The sequence below is a fragment of the Macrosteles quadrilineatus genome, unplaced genomic scaffold, assembly GCF_028750875.1.
Source record: "Macrosteles quadrilineatus isolate MER2022 unplaced genomic scaffold, UCM_ALF_1.0 Scaffold_4__1_contigs__length_99947679, whole genome shotgun sequence".
NCBI classification, from domain to species: Eukaryota; Metazoa; Arthropoda; class Insecta; order Hemiptera; family Cicadellidae; genus Macrosteles; species Macrosteles quadrilineatus.
The window spans coordinates 52,062,093-52,085,214 of record NW_026542597.1 but is presented as its reverse complement, the minus strand read 5'-3'; the positions used below and the strand labels follow the sequence as shown (position 1 = coordinate 52,085,214).

Below are 23,122 nucleotides of genomic sequence, written 5' to 3'. Positions count from 1 at the left end.
TTACCTTATATAAGGTAATAAAAATACCTGTCAATGTAAACATTTTTTAAAATCTATTTTTTACATCCTTCAATTATCGTACTGTTATAACAAAGATTTGTGTTTAAATTATAAACTAAGCATGTGCAATTTACAAGGATGTTTGTATGTATTTTTGTTTGTCTTTTATACTGGTTATGTCTTTTGCATTTCATGTCTGCTTTCTAATTTATTCTTATTATTGCTCATATTTATTACCAATTATGCTATGTTTATAAAGTGATTAATCCTATTTAATGTATATTCCAATGTAAAAATGGTGTTTAGTTACCGTTGAGAGAATAAATAAATAAATGTTAAAATTTATTTTCACGACCGTAACATAGTACAATCGATAAAGGTAATTATGGTCGTAAAAAAAACACGTGATGGTCGTGATGCCCCGGTCGTGAAAACACGTATTATTTTGGCTCTGTTCTAGTGGCAGCCCTACACCTCATGTTTGAGGAGGCAAAGTGGATTTCTAGGTTAACATAGCAATTCAAATATAATATCAACAAAAATTAACACCATGTCTTCTTCATCATATTACTACGTACGGTCGGGGACACACCAAAATTACAAAAAGCCCAAACTTGCCTATATTAATTTTGTACTTCAATTTTTTACTGCAAAACCACCGGTACACACAAACTAACACACATCCCGAACCAGTCTCTAAAACTAACTGACACTATCACCGCCATGCTTGCCACTGTAGTGTTCCAAAGCTGCAAATTTTGCCATTACGGTCGGGACGTCAAATAGAGGGACAAACTTATTTCGTCTTTTCGCAATAAATACAAAATTATTATATGCTCCTTTTTTGTAAATTTAATAACTATTGATTACATAAAAATATTGCACATTTCTGCATGAGTTATTAGTCTAAATACAGCTTGAAAGTTGAAAAATGTACCCTAGGGACACGTGATGGTCATGAATTTTGAGACTTTAAGAAAAAATACCTAGGATCTATTTAAAACCAAATAAATGTTTGTAACATGTTGCCCCCGTCCCAAAAAATATTAAAACGCATAGTAATAAAGGTACTTCAAATACAGTACTGTATCTACGAAACAAAAGGCCAGAGATATTAAAACGCACGTTTCCACATTTTCACTCTCATATTGTTTTGGTTTTCAATTCTGTACGTTTTATTTTCAATATTTCAATAAATTTATGTTCATAAATTTAAAATTTAATCAATACAGTATAAAGTGTGATTTAATGAACTGGTGTCACCTGTCTAGTGCCATGTTATCTTACCGGACGTCTAACACTAAACAACCCTACTTGCATTGCAACGTTGCCACTTAGGCATGAAGTTAAAGGTGGCCATGGAACAAACACTAAACTATAATCATCGGTCACTAGAAACAGAATAAAATAAAATAATTTTATTGAGCTGATATTCACAGTAAATATTGCATTAGCTAAGTCATGTTACAACATACAGTATTAAAATGGTATAGTTTTTATTCTGAAGTTATTTCTATTGGCCTTGCCCTAATAAATAAGAAAATAACTACAGTATTGCGAAACACTAAAACGGTCTCTATTATCTCGAATACAGAGGAAGCAGCCAAGCAGCTAGTGTTCCTTGAGGCTGCATGCTGCATGGATTTCTTCCAGTCATACATAGCTAAACTATCGGCTTAAAAAGAAAAAAAATTTGTATTTTGTATTATTTTATCGACTGCTCTTTTCATTATTTTTGTTTTTTTGGGTTTGGGTTCTGTGGTTCTGTACTTGGGTTTCATTTTCTGAATATTTAGAGGTTATGGGATCAAGATAACATACATTTTTAATTATTTTTTACTATGATTCTTACATATTCAGTAACTATTATTTTAAAATAATAATTTTTTTCGTTTTCATAATCATATTTGCTATGGGTTTTATTTCTGTACTTAGAAATACGGCATGTTATACACGACCTAACCTCAATCTGCAGTTCTGTCAAATGGCATCTACAAGTAATTTCAACTTAAACAATTATTTAGGCATTTTTTACCATTTTGAAACATCTAAAACACCGTGTAATCCGAAGTACACTTTTAATTTTGCTAGTAGTGAGAGATTTGTTCATAATGATGTCAGTGACGTAAGCTATGTTGACTGCAACGACAAATTTAGTGAAGAAGAAAAGCAATTAATTTGTAAAAATATGATAGTTGTTGAATCATTCATTAATGAGAAAGAAGAAGATTGCCTCCTCAAAGAAATTGAGCCTTACATGAAACGTCTACGATATGAATTTAGTCATTGGGACAATGTAAGTTTGCTGAAGTCTTTACGCACACACACATAGCCTATTTATGTCAGTATTGAAATAAATTTGTTAGGTTTTCTTGAGTTACATCTTAAATTGATGGGTTTTTCAGAAATAAGTTACAGGATTTCTCCGCACAGTCCGAATACCAAGCTTGTGTCCGAGGTTTTAGTGAGTATTAACATAGACAAAAAGAACTAACTTAAATATAGACCGTCAGCTGTGGTGCGGTTACCATAGGTTCTGGTGCTCACCGCTGGGAGCGCCTTGTAGTTACGGCGTACGTGCTACGTAACTACATGGCACTCCCATCGGTGTGCGCCAGAACCTATAGTAACCACATGTTAACCGTAGCACGGCTGACAGTCTATATTAAATTGTTTTTGTCTATAGTATGAATAAAATATGGCTAAAAGTTGTATGCAGTCTAAGGGTAGAAACATACAGACAGCGTAGCGCAGCGCAGCGTAGTCCAATACACACAGAGAGCGCAGCGTAACGTAGTGCATAGGCTGTAGACGGTTGTAATAAGGTACATCAACTATAGAGGATGGCTCTGTCGAAGACAGCTCGTATTATGTAGTCTTGTCCTTGTACCTTAGGTGGCAGTTTTTGATCATTAGGAGAAGTGTCGGGGTGCATGAAGTGTGTAAAGGCAGGGACAAACATGGTGAACATCACAACTTATTTCCAATCCTTAGGGATCTTGGTTTATGGATTACACGAGAATGACAACTATAACGTTCGATTACACATTTAGTTTGGTGAAGGATGATTTGGAGAAGCTGACAACTAATTGGAGGAAACCAATTGGTACAGAAAAGAGACTAGTATTAACTTTTTAAGCATGTTTGCAGCCGAATGCGCTCCTCGGTAGTAGTTTGTTCCTTGGTTGTACGCTACGCTGAAATACGCTATGCCAAAATACGCTACTAGTATGTCATACCTCATAGCGCGCTGCGCTGTATGTATGTTTTGAAATACCAAAAAAGGATTCTTTTGTTGATCAGTTATTGTAGGTACAGTTTACGATATATTGTCAAATGAAATTTTTGTTCAATAGGCCTATTTATATTGCAAGCTTCCTATAGGTTTCATGCAATAAAAATATTGATTTTGTGTTTTTCAAGAAGATTTTTAATGCTGTGCTGCTTAATTTAATTTAAATTTTTTGATAACAACAAACAAGGTAACGTTCATTGATAAAACTAAAGTTAATATTTTGTGTAATTTGTTAAAGAGATAAATTTACAACAACGTAAATTTTTCTTTTTCTTTCTTTCCACGAGTTCCATAAACTAACCAAAAATAACCAAACGCCACAGGGCACTGTAAAAGAGTGGCGGGTGGTACTCTCCGTAAAAATTCCCATAACTTATAATTTTGATATTGATTGAAATATTTCAATTAATATTTCAAACTAATATTTCATCTGATAATATATCGTAGGTTCTCTGTGGAACTGTGTCACCCGTTATCGTAATAAAGACGTGCCAAAAAGTGTTGTTGGTTACTGGGGCCTAGAATTCATGCTATTAATTAAGATAATGATTTGTAAACTACTGGAAGTTTTTTAACGTCTTGGCTACCGTACGTAATATTCTCAAATTGCTAGCTAATCTTGAGACCACATTAATCACATCACATTCAATTACAAATGAAACCAGCCTTATTAAGTAGCTCATTTAAACATCTTAACTTAAGTTATCATAGATTACCCATAAACAATGAATGGTAAAATGATGGCTTTAAAAAAATTAAATTTTCTTTCATTTAATCCAAATGCCACATTATTTATCATAATTAATAAGCTACACTCAGTATTTTTATTTTTACCTTTCAATATTTGGTACCGGTAACTTAAAATGTTAATGTATGCAGTTAACAGTCCGTTAAACAAAGAAAGTAGTAAAGCCCTTAGCGTTTGTCTTTACAATAGAATGATTAATGAGTACCTAAATAGTTTTTCCATGATAATTTTAAATAATGCAATGAACAGTAAACCCATTTTTCCCTTATAGATCTTACTAGCTGTACCCGCGGGCTTTGCCCCTTTTAACTTCATAAGTGAGCTCGTTCGCATGGCTCAATCACGTCCTGGTTGAAGTTCGTTCGCTACGCTCACTAACTTTTAGGTTGGAGCTCGTTCGCTGCGCTCACTTGCCTTCAGGTTAGCTCGTTTGCAACATAACTCGCCTCCAGGTTGAAGTTCGTTCGCTACGCTCACTCACCTCTTGGTTGCAAATTAGCTGTTGTCATAAATTTAAAAGAAATAATAAGGCTGCACCCTGTTGCCCTGTTGGTAATCCTAGTAACTTTAATGCTATTGAACATCATAGAACAGAACCAACTTGTTAATTGAAACAGCTGTTAATATTCATTAATTCCATTTCAATATGAGTACTCATAAGGTTAACATGGGAAACTCCAGAGCCACTGGGGCGGAGCCCGAGAGTCTGATCAGAATAAAAACAGCTTAGTTTTCCTATTTAATGCCTAAAGAATCAGTGTACCAAATTTCAGCCTCCTAGGTAAATGGGAAGTAAGAGAATTAGTGATGAGTGAGTGAGTCAGTCAGTGAGTCAGTGAGGGCTTTGCCTTATATATATATACTAGCTGTACCCGCGGGCTTTGCCCCGTTTAACTTCATAAGTATTCGCATGGCTCATAATCATGTCCTGGTTGAAGTTCGTTCGCTACGCTCACTCACCTTTAGGTTTGAGCTCGTTCGCTGCGCTCACTTGCCTTCAGGTTAGCTCGTTCGCTACACTAACTCGCCTCCAGGTTGAAGTTTGTTCGCTACGCTCACTCACCTTTTAGTTGCAAATTAACTGTTGTCATAAATAAAAAAAAATAATAGTGCTGCACCCTGTTGGTAATCCTTGCAACTTTAATGCTATTGTACATCATAGAACGTTGTTGTATTAATAGTCAAAGATAGAACAGAACCAACTTGTTTAATTGAAACAGCTGATTAATTCCTTTTAAATATGAAAAATCATAAGGTTAACATGGGAAACTCCAGAGCCACTGGGGCGGAGCCCGAAAGCCCGATCAGAATAAAAACTACTTAGTTTTCCTATTTAATGCCCAAAGAATCGGTGTACCGAATTTCAGCCTCCTAGGTAAATGGGAAGTGGGAGAATTAGTGATGAGTGAGTGAGTGAGTGAGTCAGTCAGTCAGTCAGTCAGTGAGGACTTTGCCTTTTATATATTTAGATAGATGTATGACTTAACCCAAATGACATATGTTGTACTACCTTTCTCTACCATTTGGTGAGGTTCACATTTTCAACATTATGTGTACTATATGCCAAACAAAACATTTTTAATTTCAGGCTATCCATGGCTATCGAGAGACTGAAAGACTGAAATGGAATGAAGAGAATACTAAAATTATAGATCGTGTACGAAACTTTGCGTTTCCGCCTGGCAGTGCTCAGCTTCATTATGTGCACATTCTAGATCTTGCTGAGAATGGTTATATAAAACCACACATAGATGCTGTTCGGGTAATCTGTTTTATAAGTCTTATCATGTTTATTTACATCATTGTTTTTTTTTTGTATGGGTTTTGTAAAGAAACCAAACCCCTGTCTTGTCACTATCAAATTGTGTGATTTTCTGTTAAATCACTACCTAAACAAGCTTATTGGTTACCCATTTAAGATATAACTTAGGATATTTATTTTTGTTTGCTATTGAATTTAGGCTAATACAATTTTCATCAACAATGATATAGGCTACTATAATTTATACTTCCTCTGTAATTTATTTCACTTTTGGATTTAAAAGTTGTGTTGTATTACTGCTTTAATTAATTCAAGCTGCAAATGCAAATCTTCGTTGCAATTTACTCTTGTTTTCTTTTTGTAAAGTAATTAAATTACCTATCTAAAATATGGTACTTTAAAGATCTCCATTTATGTTGTTAAAATAGATGAAACACTCTGCAAGAAAAGAATGATAAATGGGGTGTTCCACAAGGCTGAGTCCTTGGTCTACTTTTAATCGTAATATATTTTAATGACCTTCCACTGGCAGTTAACACTAAAAATATTCTTTATGCTGATGATACTAAACTTTTTTCATGTAAATCAGTAAATCCCAACCTAACAGAACTCGAAAAATCTTGTCCATGAAACAAAGCTAAATACATCAAATTGGCTTAACGCTAATGGCTTTTTACTAAATGAAGAAAAAAACCCAAGACAAGATTTTTACACTAAACAGATTCCCACTAACTGCCATACAAATAATACCACAGCTGTGGCATTTTTGGGCCTGCATATTGGTAAATCAACTCACATGGAATGCTCATATAGATTATTTATCTTCTAAGATTGTCTCGTGTTGTATATCTTCGTCTTGTAAATCAAGTTCCTAAGAAATTTAATATGTAAGCACGGCTTATTTTGCATACTGTCAGTGACTTATGATATATGGATTGGTGCTTCGGTGTGGTAGTGGTAGAATAAAAGAAATGTTGTTTCTCATAAAAAGAGCGTTAAGAGCTATGACTGAGACGCACCCTGAGCATTGCAAACCTCTTTTTATAGGCCTAGATCTGAAAATTCATATTTTAGTAAATTTGTTCATTTATGATCTCATTGTTTATATATTTAAAACCCCTGAATATCTTCAATTTAATAATCTCAGTCACAAGACTCATTTAAAAAATACTGCGCTGTTAGAATCCCATCACCTTTGTAAAACTAGTAATTGCCACATAATTTTATCAATTTAAGTATATAATTCAGTTAAAAATAATAAATATTCAATCAATTAACAAATTTAAGGCTTTGTTTTATATATTATCTGCTTCAAACCCTTTTTTTTTTTGTCTGGATGAATATTTTAAACTGGGAGAAATTTTTCTTTAGTTTTGTTTTCATTTCTGTACAGATTGTGAATAGTATGTGTTGTAAATATTTAACCTATAAGAACATTTTGTTATGTTAAGACTTGGTTTGAAAACTGTAAATCCTGACTTTGTCAATGTTATGTTATGTATCCTTACGGCAAATAAAGATTGATTGATTGATTGATTGACTTGTATTAACAACGTTTTGGGTTTTGGCCTCAATGTGAAGTGTCAGCTTCAGGGTAACTTGACTTCCGTATCACAGTCGATGTTCAGTATCAGTATGCAAACCTATCCATAAAAAACTCTGCCTTTAAGTAGCAGACATTGTCTTACACATAAGCCTTATGTTCTAAATAAATTCTCCATGTCAATATTGATTCTCAAAATCTGAGTCTGAAAGTTTTGTTTTAATTAAACTATTATTGTTTCAGTTTTGTGGAAACACCATCGCAGGACTGAGCCTTCTAACTGATTCTGTTATGCGTCTTGTGCATGATAAAGACAAGACTAAGGTGGTTGACGTTTTGTTAAAGCGCCGCTCTCTTTATGTGATGAGGTGAGTAAACTTTTAGAACAGTAATGTTAGCCGGCTAATTGTTTATGGTTATTTTGCCATCTATGTTATGAATGAAAAATATCATTGCTATGGAATAGTATGCTTAATTACAAGAAGTAGAATGGCATTTTCCAGTTCACATTATTAATATGTTAAGTGCAGAGGTGCCCATCCCCCCTAAAGCCAAAGGCGCAATTCCCCCCCCCCCCCAAGCCAGAGGAGCAGTTTCTCCCATTTTATGCTACCCTCTATTTAAACCTCCCCCCGCCTATTTACTTGGCAATTTTCCCTTCCCACATTAAACGAGCATTTTTCAAGTATTTTGTAAACTGGGGGTAAAAAAAAACTTGCTAATAATTGAAATAAAATGTTAATAGGAAACATCAATTAACGATACAAAATTATATCTAACTAATGGACAAATTTAAACTTTTTCAATTTACAATTCAGAATCCTATTGTCAGACAACATGTTCTCAGTATTGCAATAGACAAAGTCTTCAAAACGTTCAGATTACTGTACAATATGTTAGGTGGCGTAAATTTTTATAGGGCTTAAGAATTCAATCAACTTAAGTGCATGAATAAGTTGCAACAACTCCAGAAGTGGATCTTTTTGTAAGCCTGACGATGGTGGAGTTAAAGAACCGCCAAAACATGTAGCAAGTAAAATTTGACACTACCGGTACTGTACATGTTAATAATTGTTTGACAAGGTGCTTTTTTACCATTTTTAGAAGTAGCCTAATCTTAATTACAAATAGCAAAATGTTGTTGGTGTTGATAGTTAACTACTTAGAAACACTTTTTTAGGCTGCTTATTCAAAATGATACATTCATTAAGACAGCTAACAAAAAAATATCCCCACAAAAATCCCTCACCCAAAATTCCAGTGGCGCAAGTGCGGCACTGTACCCCCTTCTGGGCACCCCTGGTTAAGTAAACCACATTTTAAGTCCCAAGTCAAAACTAGGTTGCATGAAGTGTCAGAAAAATAATTATCCTTATAAGTTACGAATGATACTGTAAAATGTTGCAAGCTCTATACTCTATTTAACATTCACTGTTCTGTATGTAGAGCCCATAAGCCATGTACTGTAGTGCATTTCAAATGGCAGTTTTGTCGATACTAGCTGTGCTAAGAGCATCAAAATTCATTTTACAACTATTTTGGACTTAAGTCAAAAAATACCATTTAATCACAGTAAATAGATCACAGTAAAATGCTTAAAGCTATAGAAATAAAACAGCTATAAGCGACTTCACAAGAGTTTCAAGGATGACACAACCTGCATGACAATATTACATAATGTTTTCAGTAATGTTTACAGCACAACTATCTCCAATTAGACCTGTATTACACTGTAAATGTCGAATTGAGTATAAATAAGAGCTTGGGAAATGTCAAATCAAATATGAGAGAGTTAAGACTTGTATTCTTGTTTTACAGAGACACTGTTAGATATGACTACACCCATGAAATATTGGCCAAAGAGGAGTCAAAATTTCAAAATCAAGTTGTTGAAAAGAAGAGACGAATATCTGTAATATGTAGGAATGAACCAACATCATCAGATGAACCACCAGTGTCTGATAGTGATAAAAGAAGCTATTAGAAAAATAATGTAATTGGCTTACTTGATTGCTGTCAAAGGTGTTCTAAACTACGAACATCCTACTGTATTTTCTTCCAAGCTAGAAAATCAGTCGACGAGTTAGAAATTCTTAAGGAAGTGCTTTAACTGGCGCAAACTTCAAAGTAGTTCAACAATTTTTAATGCAATTATACCTGGAAAGAAATGTTGTTGGGTATAATAAGCAAGAAGTAATAATGGACAAATCTTCAACCTCTTTAAAAAAACGAGATAGGTCCTAAGTCAAATTTTAGATTGTTAAACCTTTGCAGTCGTATTTAATCGCTAAAGATCAGAAAGGCCACACTCAGTGGTCCTCTCATTTTGTTGAATGATGCGGCATTGTCAACGCTGAAGGTAGCCCCGCAGCTCGGGCCGGCCACAACGGAACTTTTAAGGCCTTTTAATTTTAAATAAACTGATATTTATAATCTTAAATGGCCTCAAATAGAGATATAACATCCGATACTATACATGATCGCTGACAAGACATTTACAAGTTATTTAAACCTGTACAATTTTGAAATAGTCATTGTATAATGGAAACAATTTACTAAACTAACATTACATGGCCTACCCTCACACTTTGAAAGTAGGCTTATGTCACATAAAAAAAATTTTTATCAACAATTTTATCAGTATTTCCTTGTTATAATAAAAAATTACTCTGATATATCACCATTCCATTTTTTCCATTTCCATTCCATTTTGTTTTGTCATGAGAGCATAAAGCTCCCTGACTGCAAACCCGGTACCCATAATTAAACATACCCGGGCCCCATGATGTAGGCCGAAGCTAATGCACCAACCTTTGGTACATCATGGGAGGATGACTTAAGGTCATCAGGCTCGAAGCACACCCTTCAGAGAGAGGGTTTCCCCTCAATCCTAACCAGGGATACCGGCTACTTGTTTAAGCGTCACTCCACCTGGGTTCCCCCAGGTACAAGGTACAAAACCCAGAAGGACCATAGTGGAATGCCCTGACGCATTTAGTGCAAGCAACACTCGGGATCTATCCAATCCCTGACAGGCAGAGCCCGCCATCAAAGTCAGGAAGAAGGGGACCACCAGCAAGCTGATGGGGGGAACCCCAACCACCTTTTTGCACCACTACCCGATCGAGGCCTTACCCAGTTGCTGGGAAACCAGAGGTGGCCAAGTCGATAGATCCCTGAACACCCCTAGCGGGCTTGAACCCAGCACCCGATCTACTTCGTTTGCCCGTCCAGCCCAACATCACTGCCAGGCCATCAGGGTTTCCCAAAAGGAGGCAGGAATAGAAGTGGGTCCCACCCGGATGAACCTATCCACCAAAGGTGGCGACACCCTTTGCTCAATTGAAGTTCCAGGAAGAACTCCCCACACTCTAGATAACCATACCTTCCGGTCTCAGAGACAGGGATTGGCTGATGGAGTGCGCCCAGCCGTTGCCCTCACTCTGCGGAAAGTTACGCTCCCCTAGAGTGTCCCCGTGAGCTTACGGGTACTTGCCCGATTTCACCTCCAGGAAAGGCTACTTCCAAAGTCGAGGATTTGCCACACTGAATGCTGGTCGCACAGAACAAGCAGGCCGAAGCCCAGAGAACCATAGTCACAGGTAGATGGGAGATTGGTGGCGCACTTCCACCTCTCCGAGAGCTAAACACCCCACCAACCTGGATGGAGGAATGTCACTGGAGGCTCCCCCTAAGGGGCTGGCGCTTACCAGACGTCCATGACTATGGCCCACTTGAAAAGCCGATACCAACACCGAGCAGTTACCTCCCCTTTGGGGGCTAGGTTTTTCACCTCCCAGGACAACAAAAAAAAAAACTTTATTTACGATTTCATTTTACTATGAAAAAAAGAAAAACCTTTTTCTTTATTAATGACAGTTCATTAATTAATAGTAAAATATTAAATATTAAAATAACAAATAATTGCATTCTATAAATCATCACGTTGTGTTGATATATCACCAACAAAATTCTAAGAAGGAATTCAGGCCCGCTTTATCAAGATGCTTAAGGCACTTTGCTTGTCCTTTCCATTGATCACAAACATTGGCAATTAAACCAAAATAAAAACAAGTCAGACACTGCAATCAGTTCACATGTTGACAAGTATGAGGTTTGTTGATGTTAATATGCATTTTCCTTTAATGCTTATAATCATTAGTAGCCACATAGTTCTATACTGTATCTCTCTGAATCCATAACCTCAGTATTTTAAAGGTCTTCAAAACATAGTCAACAACTCTTTGTGCGTTGTACTTGCTACAGTTGTTCAGCTACCTTCCATGGATCAAATATCCGAATCCGAGAGCATTCGAAGAAAGCATGAACCTATTCCATGAAAAGACTCCCAGTCACCTAAGATGTGGAGGCACTTCAAGGCATATAAAAGACACACTTTTATACGTCCTGGAGGTACTTTGTCCATCAAGTAAGAAGTGATTGTTGTAAAATTCTCCGAAAAATGAATGTTTTTTGTTGTTGTTAAAAAATGACATCTTCAGCTGACCTTGAATCTTCAAGTAAGCAGACAAAGAAAACAAGAATTCAACTAGGCCTAACTATAAGCTAGCCCAACAAAAATATTACCACACATCATAATTGTAAACATTTGTACTAAGATCTTGTTATCCTTATGAACGCTAAATAAATCACATTGTTGAAAAAAAACCGTTTTCTACTCTTCTGTCCAGATGATCAGATCAGTGAATTAATTTTGCTATCTCAGTGCAGATGTGAATGTTTAATTCAGGGGTGCCCATCACCCCCTATACTCATGACGCACCCCCCCCCCCCCTAATTGAGCACCAGCCCCCCCCCCACCATAAATGAGAAACATTATTCCCCCGCCCAGCATTATTTTTAAAACTAAAGAAGGTTTATAAATCTTTTAGATATTGAAATTTCAAACCTAGTTAATCTATATAAATAAAGTTATAGTTTTGTCTGTACGTTGCTCAGAATTATACATATTTTGGGTCATTTTTAAGCTTACATTAAAGAAGTAGAAACATGTCTTATCTTAATTTATGTCCGCGTCACGGCCCAGAAGGCATTTTACGCAGTTTACTCTAAAGGAAACGGAAGTACCGATTATGATTCTAATGGTTTAATTCATGGTGGAAGGAAAAACATAGGTGTGCTATTCCCACATATTCTGACGTCATTCGGATTGCAAACAAAAGATCACCTGATTGTAACTGTCAAATTAGTATGTATTTGTTTTGATTTTATTGTTATTGTTTTTATAATAATAAAAACAATAACAACAAAATCAAAACAAATATATATCCTAATTTGACAGTTACAATCAGGTGATCTTTTGTTTGCAATCCGAATGACGTCAGAATATGTGGGAATAGCACGGGTTTAATCAGGATTGGCGAGGGTGTCCTTAGTCATTAAAATATGGCCTCACTATTTTGGAAATAAAATTAACAGAGGATCAAAAACCATATTTTGTGTGATTTATTCAAGTTTTTTTTCTCTATGTTTACTATTAGTCATTTATTAAATACTAATAATCTGTTAAGAGAACACGTCATATATGAAATTATGAACAGATGTTTTGATAAAGATTCCTTTTTCTAGCTGTCACTGACATGTTTACATAAATGTTGTTTACTAATACTGTGTAGGTCCTAACCATTTCCGATCACGTTTGTAAGCAAATCCAAAACCAAGAGAGACTAATAACCGTGTGGCTTACATAACGGGTTTGATTTATCACGGGTACTAATATGTAACTGTAAATTAAATTAAATAACTAGCCATCATCCAGATCGGGAACCGGAGATTCTGTGTGTATCTAGTTGTACTTGAATTTTGATTACCGGGAAAAGACCGTGAATCAGTGTTTATACAGGACTGGAAAATCTATCTATCTTATCTTTCTATACAGTATATAAAATTAGAGTTTTATATTAAGAATTTTTTTATTGCCAGAATATCTACATAGCGTTTGTAACCGGCCCACACAGAAAACATGTGCCTCTACTTAACGATTTGTCAGCGTCTTTATCTTGATATAACGACCCCCTCTCCCTCCCACATATTCGTTTTGGAAACATCACAGCTCCTTTGATGAAAATGAAATGAAAAAATGACTTCAACTTCTACGCTTGCGCCAACTATCATCTGCTCCGTTTTACACTTCTGTCTGCTTTGCGCTATATGCTGCAACAGATTTCAGATCCAACAGCTGGGGAATGATGACGATAAAAACTGTGATTGAGTGATTAGTAACCATGGTAACTTTATTAAGGCTGTGATTGGGCAATGAGTAGGCCTAAATATGGCGACTTGTTGAATTAAGTGTATAAATTGAAGAGAAACCTAATAAAGGACAGAAGAACAAAGAAAAAGAATAGCAAGATTGTTCTCGTTACATCCTTTTTTAAGATCGTTTTTATTATCTCTAAATATAATTTTACACTTTTTTATGACTTACTATCAATTCCTATGTTTTGATACAGCACCTACGAGTAGCCTATCTGTCTATCATGAGCAGTAGCTTAAAGCTTATACCACGTTCTAAGGTTTAATATTTACGTTATTTATAGCAATGCAGTGTTTGGCTAGTTATTTTAGTTGAGTTTGAGTTAGCTATAATTTTAAACGTTGCCGTTTGTACAACTGAACCAAGATAAATTATTTGAAATGTCATATTATTGCACAATAATAATGGTTGTGAAATATTGAATTTCATTGATAAAAATGCAAATCGTGACGTAATGGCTGTTTACTGCGTTTTAATGGGTTTGTCATCTGTTTTTATACTATATTCGATTAAGCGTATTTTTCAATACCCCCCCCCCCCCTACCCCTATTAACTCAGGTAATCGAGTATCTAAGCAGTAGTGTAAAGTATTGTAGCCTATGCTACTTGTTTGTATCAACGAGTTTTATGTCAACAAAGCGTTCTGTGCTAAGTCGCGGTGTAGCTGGACGTGTCTGTACCACGCGTATCTTTATCTATCACAGCAGTTGAGCCATTCCGTGCCCTCCCTCTAGATCTCACGTCTTCCTAATGTTGAATAATAACTTCCTACACAAATCCTAAACTATCCTAAAATCCTATTTTAACTAATTTAATTTAATAATATAACTATTGTCATTATAATTAATCGACTTTCTATCTGGTGACTTCGTAATATATTTTTGACTGTCGTCACGTTGAACTCTGTTGCAATTAATTAACTTTAGCCAACCCCCCCCCATTTGAAATTTTGAAACCCCCCCCCAAGAATTTCAATGACGCAGTCTGCGTCACAGCCCCCCCTTGTGGGCACCCCTGTTTAATTGCTCTGCCACCCATATGTGTTGAGCTAGGTCGACTTTTTCAAGCTGCTTCTCACCAAGTCTGGGTTTGATTCTCGACAAGTTCAGACATGAACAGCTTTTTGGTGGGCAATTACTTGAGAAACTTTGAACTTGAGGTTGTGGGAACTAAAACTTTTACATAACACATAGGTCAAGTTAATTCTTCTTCATCACTCTGTATTTGAAAATAGTCCATTTCCACACAGCTGAGATTTTTAAAAATCTTCAATTTCCATACACCAAAAACAAATAGTGATCAGCTGACTTTTCCTGACATAGTTTCTTTTGCTACACAAACTTTGCCTTTGTTTTGACAGTTAGTTGATGTTCAATCATCTGATTTTTATACTAAAATTAACTGTACAGCTGTATCGTGTTTTGATTAGAAAAATGAATAGATTATGAAATATCAGATATTTTTTTTAAGTTTGATGAAGTAGTGTTTTTTGTTGTGATAAAAAGTATCGTTCAATACTAGTCAACGTCCAATTTCGGGGCGAGATAGTGTTTCCCATGCCCGTCTTCGACTCGCATATTTTGTAGTAAAATATACTACTGTAATTATAATTTCTGGTACAGAAATATCCAAAATTGCCAGACATAAACACAGTTTTTCTTAGTCCTGAGAGAAATAAATAATCACTAAAACAGACAAATTAGAAAACTACTGTAACAATACTGCAGAGCTAAATCATTGTTATCAAAAGACTTTAAATCAAGGAACATTTCCAATTACTTTATTTCTCTTTAGTTCTGCTGTAACAGACACTGTGTTTATATAATCACAAACCATGCTATTTGTTTATTGTTTCTACACTAAACCTTCTATGATAAATTAATTTTATTAATAAAAAAAGAGTGTGCATTGGAATTTGGGGATTCAATTCTCTGATAGGATGAATAAGTTTAGGACAGTTCATAAAATGAAACAATGTGAGGCTGTCCCTTAGTCCCTTACATAATGGATTGATATCAGCTATTATTCTTAAAATGTCAATGCCCACCAAACCACAACAAAATCTTGAAGACTGTTGTTATCAAATCAGCACTTTCACGATGTCAAACTAACATCAAAAATCAACATGTAACCAACTGGTTTGTATAAATTCTGGATTGGTAGGTACGCGAGTTGTACTAAAACGAAATTTCAATCTGGTTTGAATTTAAAAAGATAATCCTTCTCAAAGATGGAATTCAACTTACTTCAATTAGGTATTAAATATTTTTTTTTTTAAGTTAGGCCTACCAAAAATTATTAAGTTTTTGCTTTATTTTTATTTCATTGTTTTTAACGTGTTTGTATTATCGAAATTGCATAGTTTAAGGGATTATAATTAGAATTATAATAGGATGAATCTAATTTAAATTCATTCAACTAAGAACTTTAAATTAGTTTACACCTAACTTTAGAGTGTTTGACCATAGATTAAACGTACCCCCTTGACTGTGTTGGTTAGTCTATGGTTTGACCTTGTAAACACCTCCAAACAGCTGTGCATCTTTCAGTGTTTCGTAAAAAACGGCTTATTTTGTAAGGCCTGATCAGAGTTTTTAACCATTACCCCGTCCACAACCACGTGTTGGAGCGGGCAGGGGGCCCCCACGCGGCAGCTATTCAAATTGATGGTCCCTGCTTTCTTTAAGCTTTGTTTTTGTTTGGCCCGTCTAGCAAACAAACCATTTTCCACTTCGATACACCTCATAAACCTAATCCATGCAGCGTAGATGCAGAACAAGTAGTTATTTTTAGATCTACTAACTAAACAGATAGAGTAATAAATAGTTGAATAAATCACGAGGTAAATTCTGTATTAGAATAATCAACTTCTATGAGAAAACAAAATTAGAAAATATAAAGATGGACTTTTTAGTAAGAAGCAATATGTACAGAATACTTTTTGACAAACAAATCTATGTACTGTAATTGCAAAATATGCTGGCCAGCGGAGTTGCGTCGCGTGTATCAGTACGGTCCACTGCTCGGTTGCCGAAAACAATAGCATTGGCATTGGCTACAATTTAACGTACAGTAATTAATTGATGTTTGGGTTGTATCTTTGACTATTAATACAACTTCAGTATCCGATAGTCAACGGTTTTGTTTGGCCCGTCTAGCAAACAAACCATTTTCCACTTCGATACACCTCATAAAACTAATCCATGCAGCGTAGATGCAGAACAAGTAGGCATAGTTATTTTAGACCGACTTACAAAACAGATAGTGATAATAAATAGACAAGAATTTGTTGTGGTCCAAAAGGTCGAGGCAATTAAAATCGATAAGTAATAATAGATCTAATAGAACTTTGGAAGCAAAATCCCGCTATCCACTCGATCTCGATCATGATCTATCTTGAACCACCAGTTCTATTTCTACTTTAGCCTTGCCATTTTTGTTAGTAAGCTTACATTAATAAACATATTCGTAGTAAAAAGGTACGAGCAAAGCTCAAATCTGGATCTTGCTGATTTGTTCCAGGTCAAGTTATATTCTGGATCCATGTTAGATACACAACACAAGATGTTATATACGTTGAAACCATAGGGAGACCGTGTAGTTAAAAACGTAAAAAATAACGGCGACGTAAAACACACTGAAAAATGAGAAGTTTGACTGTGAAAAATATGATTTGTTAGGTGTTATTGCTACAAGGAAAGAGATTTCCTGTCTAAAGAAGATACCCCATTTACATTCACTCAAGCCCTAGGCCTAAACAGTTGTTTTTGTCCTTTCTCTATTTTTTACGTTCCTCTTAATTCAATGTTGATTTTGACGGTAATAAAAAACTGAAATTCCTACCAAGATACTCAAGTACAAAATAATTTTGAAAACCTCCACCCTCAGTCCCCTTTGCCATGTGCGACCTGTTAGCCATTTGTTGATTTCGCAGTTTCAACAAGTAGGCTCGGTGCAGGCTGGTGGCAGTTGGGTTCTAGGGGAGTTTTTGTAACGATGCAAATGTCTCACCTGTGATTGCGCCCTACACCTGGGCCAGATGCGCCCTTTAAATGGCCACCGTGGAAGGGTTAAGGGCAGATGGTAGTTGTCCTAGTCTTGCTCATCTGGACCCCCAGTAGCAGCGCGCTGGAAAAAAACAGCCGAATATTCCTCAAGATATGTTTGTGCCTGGAACATATGGCTGTGCAAAAACCGAGTGTGGCGCGGGCGGCTCACAGTCACAGTACAAAGACAGAAACTTGGAGATCTGAAGATCGGAATCGGCGAAACTTGTCACCGAACATTTTTTCGGTCCAGTGATAACTGAGGTGACATTTGAAATTCCACCATACAGCTGTTCTTGGTATAAGATAGACCATGGCGTGATAGAGAGATATCACGGAGAAAGATGTGTATTGTAACTGTAACAATATATCGGTATTCGATCCCGAAATATATATGTGTGTATTGAATTGTAAAAAACAGTTATTCAATTCGTTTCCGTAATAATTATTGTTAAAGAAATATCTCCATATAATATAACCAGTATCGCAGGATTAAATAGTACATTTGTATACAGTAGTTATAGGACTACTTAGCGTGCACAGCACTTCTACAGTACATTTTATACTGCCAATATAAATTTGTACCGTGTTGTGTTTTACTAGGTATTGTTTTGAGTACCGTAGCGTAGCTATTTATTGTTTGTTCGTAGTACATATTAGGATTCAAATGTCTCTAGCGTTTGCCATTTTTTCTTTAAAATATGCATAAAACTGTGCTGTTATCAGCTCTTATTGACCACATCAAACACCAAACAAAACATTGTAACGTGTACCTGATAAAACGCATTGTTGTAATGTAATGTAACGTATAATCATTATCAAACACAATAGGCTAATATGTACTCGGCAAGGCTTGGCACGCAACGCTTGAAACGCCAAGTGTTTTGGAATACTCGTGTTTATGTTTGTAAAACTACATATTATCTCCAAATTCTCTCGCTCTATCAATAATGGTGAATTCAAATATACAAGTAACATATCGTAAATTAAAGCAACAAACCTCCACTTTTTCAACGCTATTGTTATTTATGTATAGTTGTATATTTATGTATACTCAACATGAATTTTGGTACGTACTACTCCATGGTATCTGTAGGTGTCTTTTCATTTTTTTAATATAGATTTTTTATGGCGATTCCCCAATACAATAACAGATACATTGGATTTTCCCCAAAACGGCCAGAACTGTTTTTAGTAATGGTCATTTTGACTCTTAACAAAATGGTACAACACCCAATGCCGTAAACATTTCGTTTCAAAAACTATTGCAACCTTTGTGGTTTTACACATAAAATACCATAGTTACTCCCACCGCTTTTTCATGATAAGGTTTGTTGAAAAGCTAATGAGAAAGACTGTGTCAGATTGCTAATACCGTTTATTTTCTTCTGTTGCAGTCAGGTAACATTGTTATTTCTGTAGAAATATTAGGGTGGCAAATTATTGTACCGTGTCGAATTTTAAAAGTGATATTTTCATAGGAAATTGTTCATTTACACAAAAAAATCCAGAAAGCTACAAAGAATTATTTCCACTCCAGCTCGGCCGCAGCCACATGTCTACGTCATGTTGAAGGCCTGACAAACACGTCTGATCGACAGTTGCGGGGAGAATGGCTTGTTTTGCCCGGGATAAGGCGAGGTGGAGGTCTTTTGAGGATCTTGGTGAGAACAAGACGGAAGGGAAGGTTTTGATAATTGGGGCGAGACGGGGCACGTGCCCGGCCAGATGTGGGGGCAGCTGCGCCCCCGCGGGGGAGGGGGTGTCTTGGGGCGGACAGGAAATGCAACTGGGCGAAGATATGGTTAATCTTCAAGTTTCTGTAGTAAGACGTATGTTGGAATCCGAGATTTTGGATTTTGATAAGGCAATAGTCAAAATAAGTGTCGGTATCCTTGAAATCGGATTGTTAGGCTGTAAAACCTATTCTATATAGTCATGATTGTATATGAATGTTGCTATTTCTTAACTAATTTGCCCAATGGAGATGAAAAATTTAGACTCATTGTACATGAATTAAGTTAATAAGGTTGAACCATAGGTGTCCATCAATCCCCCCTACGAGACCTTACGAGAACCACATTTGTTCAAATAGTTGAAATAGTGCAGGTAAACATAAAATTAAATTGACAAAACAAATTGATAGACAAAGACGCGTAACATTAACAATTTCGTACCTACATTTTAAACATTTTCTGGGGGAGGACTCACCGGACCCCCTCTTTACTGGGGGTTATTCCATACCCCCCGACATCCATAAGGAAAAGTAAGATAGACGCACATGGGTTGAATGTCAAAGGGCAGTAGTAAAATCCTACTTATAGGTGATCAATTAATTTTAAAGGGCTATGTTATTTTATTAAATTTAAGGGTGAAGTTGTTAGCTTGTATGTAGGTTACTGATCTTAATCCTAATATAAACGTACTCTCAATGGTGAAACACAGTACACCACACCACACTAAACTAAATTTGTATATTTCTAGCATTTTTCTTTTATACTGAATTATACTAACTTAGGTGTTCAATCAATCTTAGGCTTATTAATGGTACCCTCCGAACTCTCCAGAAGTTCTTAGTAATTGGTTATTGGTATTGGTAAGCACATTGGAACATTGTTTAAAGCGTTAAAGCAATTCTGTAACAAAATTCCTCAACATTCCCCTTCCCACCCAATTTGTTTTACCCTTTTTCCAACCCATCATAAGAGAAATATAACAAATGCTACTCACCATAAAGCTTTCTATAGGCTTTTCATTAACTTAGGCCTGCAAAATTCCTTTGGCTATTAAGTTAGCCCACATTGAACTCAAAGTCATTTCTTTCCTAATAAAGATAATTCCTAATTTGTGTTTTATTTCTGTCTAATTTGGTAAGTCCTTATCTTAATCTTTTAATATATGAATTATTTTAAGAATAAATAAATTTGGCTAGTTACAATATAAAATTTATTAATGAAATACAAATATAAGATAAGTTATTGGTTGAATTAGCTACAGGGTAAGTTAACAATGGTAAAATTTCAAAATGGTGGGGGTTCCAAAGTGGATGAAAAGATTCTAGGCTTATATTGGGTTGGTTTCTTCTAAAGTACTAATTAATATTTAAATAGATGACCTTTTAATCTCAGGGAGGGGTGGTCGTGCCGGTTCGAATGATATATTAGGCTTCTTTAAACTGTAGATAATTTAATTAAGTTATTTTTCTGAAATATGCTAGGTTCATGTTGCTATTAATATAATTTGTTAAGGTCCAAAGAAAGATTCCAAATGGTTTCACTGAATCTAATAAAATAAAATAAAATTTGAAGATTAAATTTTGAATAAAAGTTCAATTTGAAATATGTATATCTTGATGAGTTAAGTTAATTGGGCCTATTAGGCTATGCTGATTAAATGTCCAATGAAGATTACATTTGTCCTTAGTTAAACAAGATGGATGATGGTTACCAAATTTGGAGTGTCTATCTTCACCTTTGTATCATATGTAATAAATAAAATAGGGGTTGGTTAAATTTTGGTACTCTTCAATGCACTTGTCCCGAATACTTTTGGATGATAAGAAATTTAAAATTTAGATTATACTTTGGGATTATGAATTTAATTTAAATCAAACACAATGTCCAATAAAATGATGTTCACACTGTGAAGAGTTGGCAGGATCTGGGCAGAGGCAATGGTAGAAGCTCAGGAAGTCATGTCCATTGTTGAAATGATGTACACAGCTGGTTAGTTCACATAAAAGACACTTGCCACAGTAATTTTGATTTTCTTTGGATAATTTTGAAAAGTAATACTAGGCCCTATATTTAAGATGTTATTATTATATTGCAATTTTCTTACAATTATATATTATTATAAATAAATGATTATTGTTGGTTTTTGATAAGTACAGGATAGATATGGAGATAATTGGCATAAATATTATATTGTAACATAAAATAGGATGATGTTTCTGTGGGGTGATGGGATATTATATAACATTTAACAAAATTGGATAAAATAACACATTAACAAGGGGAAACATATTAAATAACTAATAACACATTATCAGGGGCATTAACAGACATTATGGGAGAAAATATACAAAATAATAGATAAATTAATGCAAATGATGAATGAATGACATGTAATATTACACAAATCATAAATATACAAAGTTTACTCATATCTTGGATCGTAACAATAATCATACAATAATAATAATTGTAATAATATTCGTCGACTCGTTAAGAGATTGAACATTTTTAATACTGTAACTAGCATAAACATATTTTTTTATCACACATTTGAAAATATTAATAAAACCTTAAAAAATATTGTCAAACTATCCAAAAATAGACATCTATTAATCTTCCCCCACAAAGTGAGAGGGTGTGTATGAATTCATCACTCGGACCCCTGTTTTAAGAAGCCCCCCTCGCGACTTAATGAATTTGGCACAGCGGGCCCGACGTTTGATATACGACTGACTGATGCGGTTTTTTGAGTTTTTTAGCGTCTGGGGGACATGTGGTACCCCAGGTGAGGCCAACCCTTTGCCACCCAAGTGGGGGTGGGGGAGGGGGGCGGAAGTGGCACGTGGGCCTCCCTCTCTTCCGCCCTGTTTATTGAAACCGAACTACCCCAAGTACGACCCGGGTTAAAATATTTCATTCATTTGCCCATTCATTGGCCTCTACAAAGGATTTGGCAAAAGATACTTCCTCCTATTTGCAAAACAGATCTTGCCCAGCTGCGTTTGCAAATGAATCTTTTTTAGGGAGGAACTCGAAGAGCTTCTTCCTTCCGTTGGATCTCAGAAGAGTTTTCTTTGTGAGTTTTCTTTGTGTATGGTAATGAACACTGCCGTAAACTGCGTACTTTCTAATATGAACCAAAGAAGACAGTGTTGTAAATATGAGCTATATCGAGTTACTGTAAACATTGAACTATGTTATTTAGTCCCTCCGTTGCAAAAGCTTTAGCACAGCTTGTAATTTTTTTAGTTGGCAAGATTTGAAGATTCATTTTGGCTATACGTCTAAATAAATCTGACAAATACTTATCTGAAGATAATTATGTCGCACTTTCTATGGTATAGAGGTATTTTGTTTATGACATTTTGTTGCTGTATGCTTAGAAAAATTATTTTACAGTAACACCGTACCTATGAAGTGTATTGTGGATACCGTAAAAAATAGTGAACCAAGATTTAATATAAAACGAAAACAACTCACACTTACATTTACGCACTTTTAAAGGGTTATCATAAAAACCGCTAGCTTTACGACAACATTTATTACACCTACAGCCTCGTTTCAGTGTTACCATATTGACTTAAGCTACCTTGTTATGTCAGTGTTTGAATTTGTCCATTTACATTAAATGATGTACCTTTAAAAAATGACAACAAAAGATTTTGGCAAATAAGTCTTTTATTTAGATAGGACCTACTTGACCTCTCATAAATTC

The 23,122-nt window shown here is 35.4% G+C and overlaps 1 protein-coding gene across 1 annotated transcript; it reads left to right on the top strand.

The window, feature by feature from the left end:
• The first annotated feature begins 1,773 nt into the window (after positions 1–1,773).
• On the top strand, positions 1,774–9,845 carry LOC128992311 (alpha-ketoglutarate-dependent dioxygenase alkB homolog 7, mitochondrial). The gene is made up of 4 exons (XM_054415814.1): positions 1,774–2,296; positions 5,632–5,805; positions 7,592–7,716; positions 9,167–9,845. Exons 1-4 carry the CDS (start codon positions 1,913–1,915, stop codon positions 9,330–9,332), a joined length of 849 nt encoding a protein of 282 aa, XP_054271789.1. The 5' UTR covers positions 1,774–1,912; the 3' UTR covers positions 9,333–9,845.
• The last annotated feature ends 13,277 nt before the right edge of the window (positions 9,846–23,122 follow it).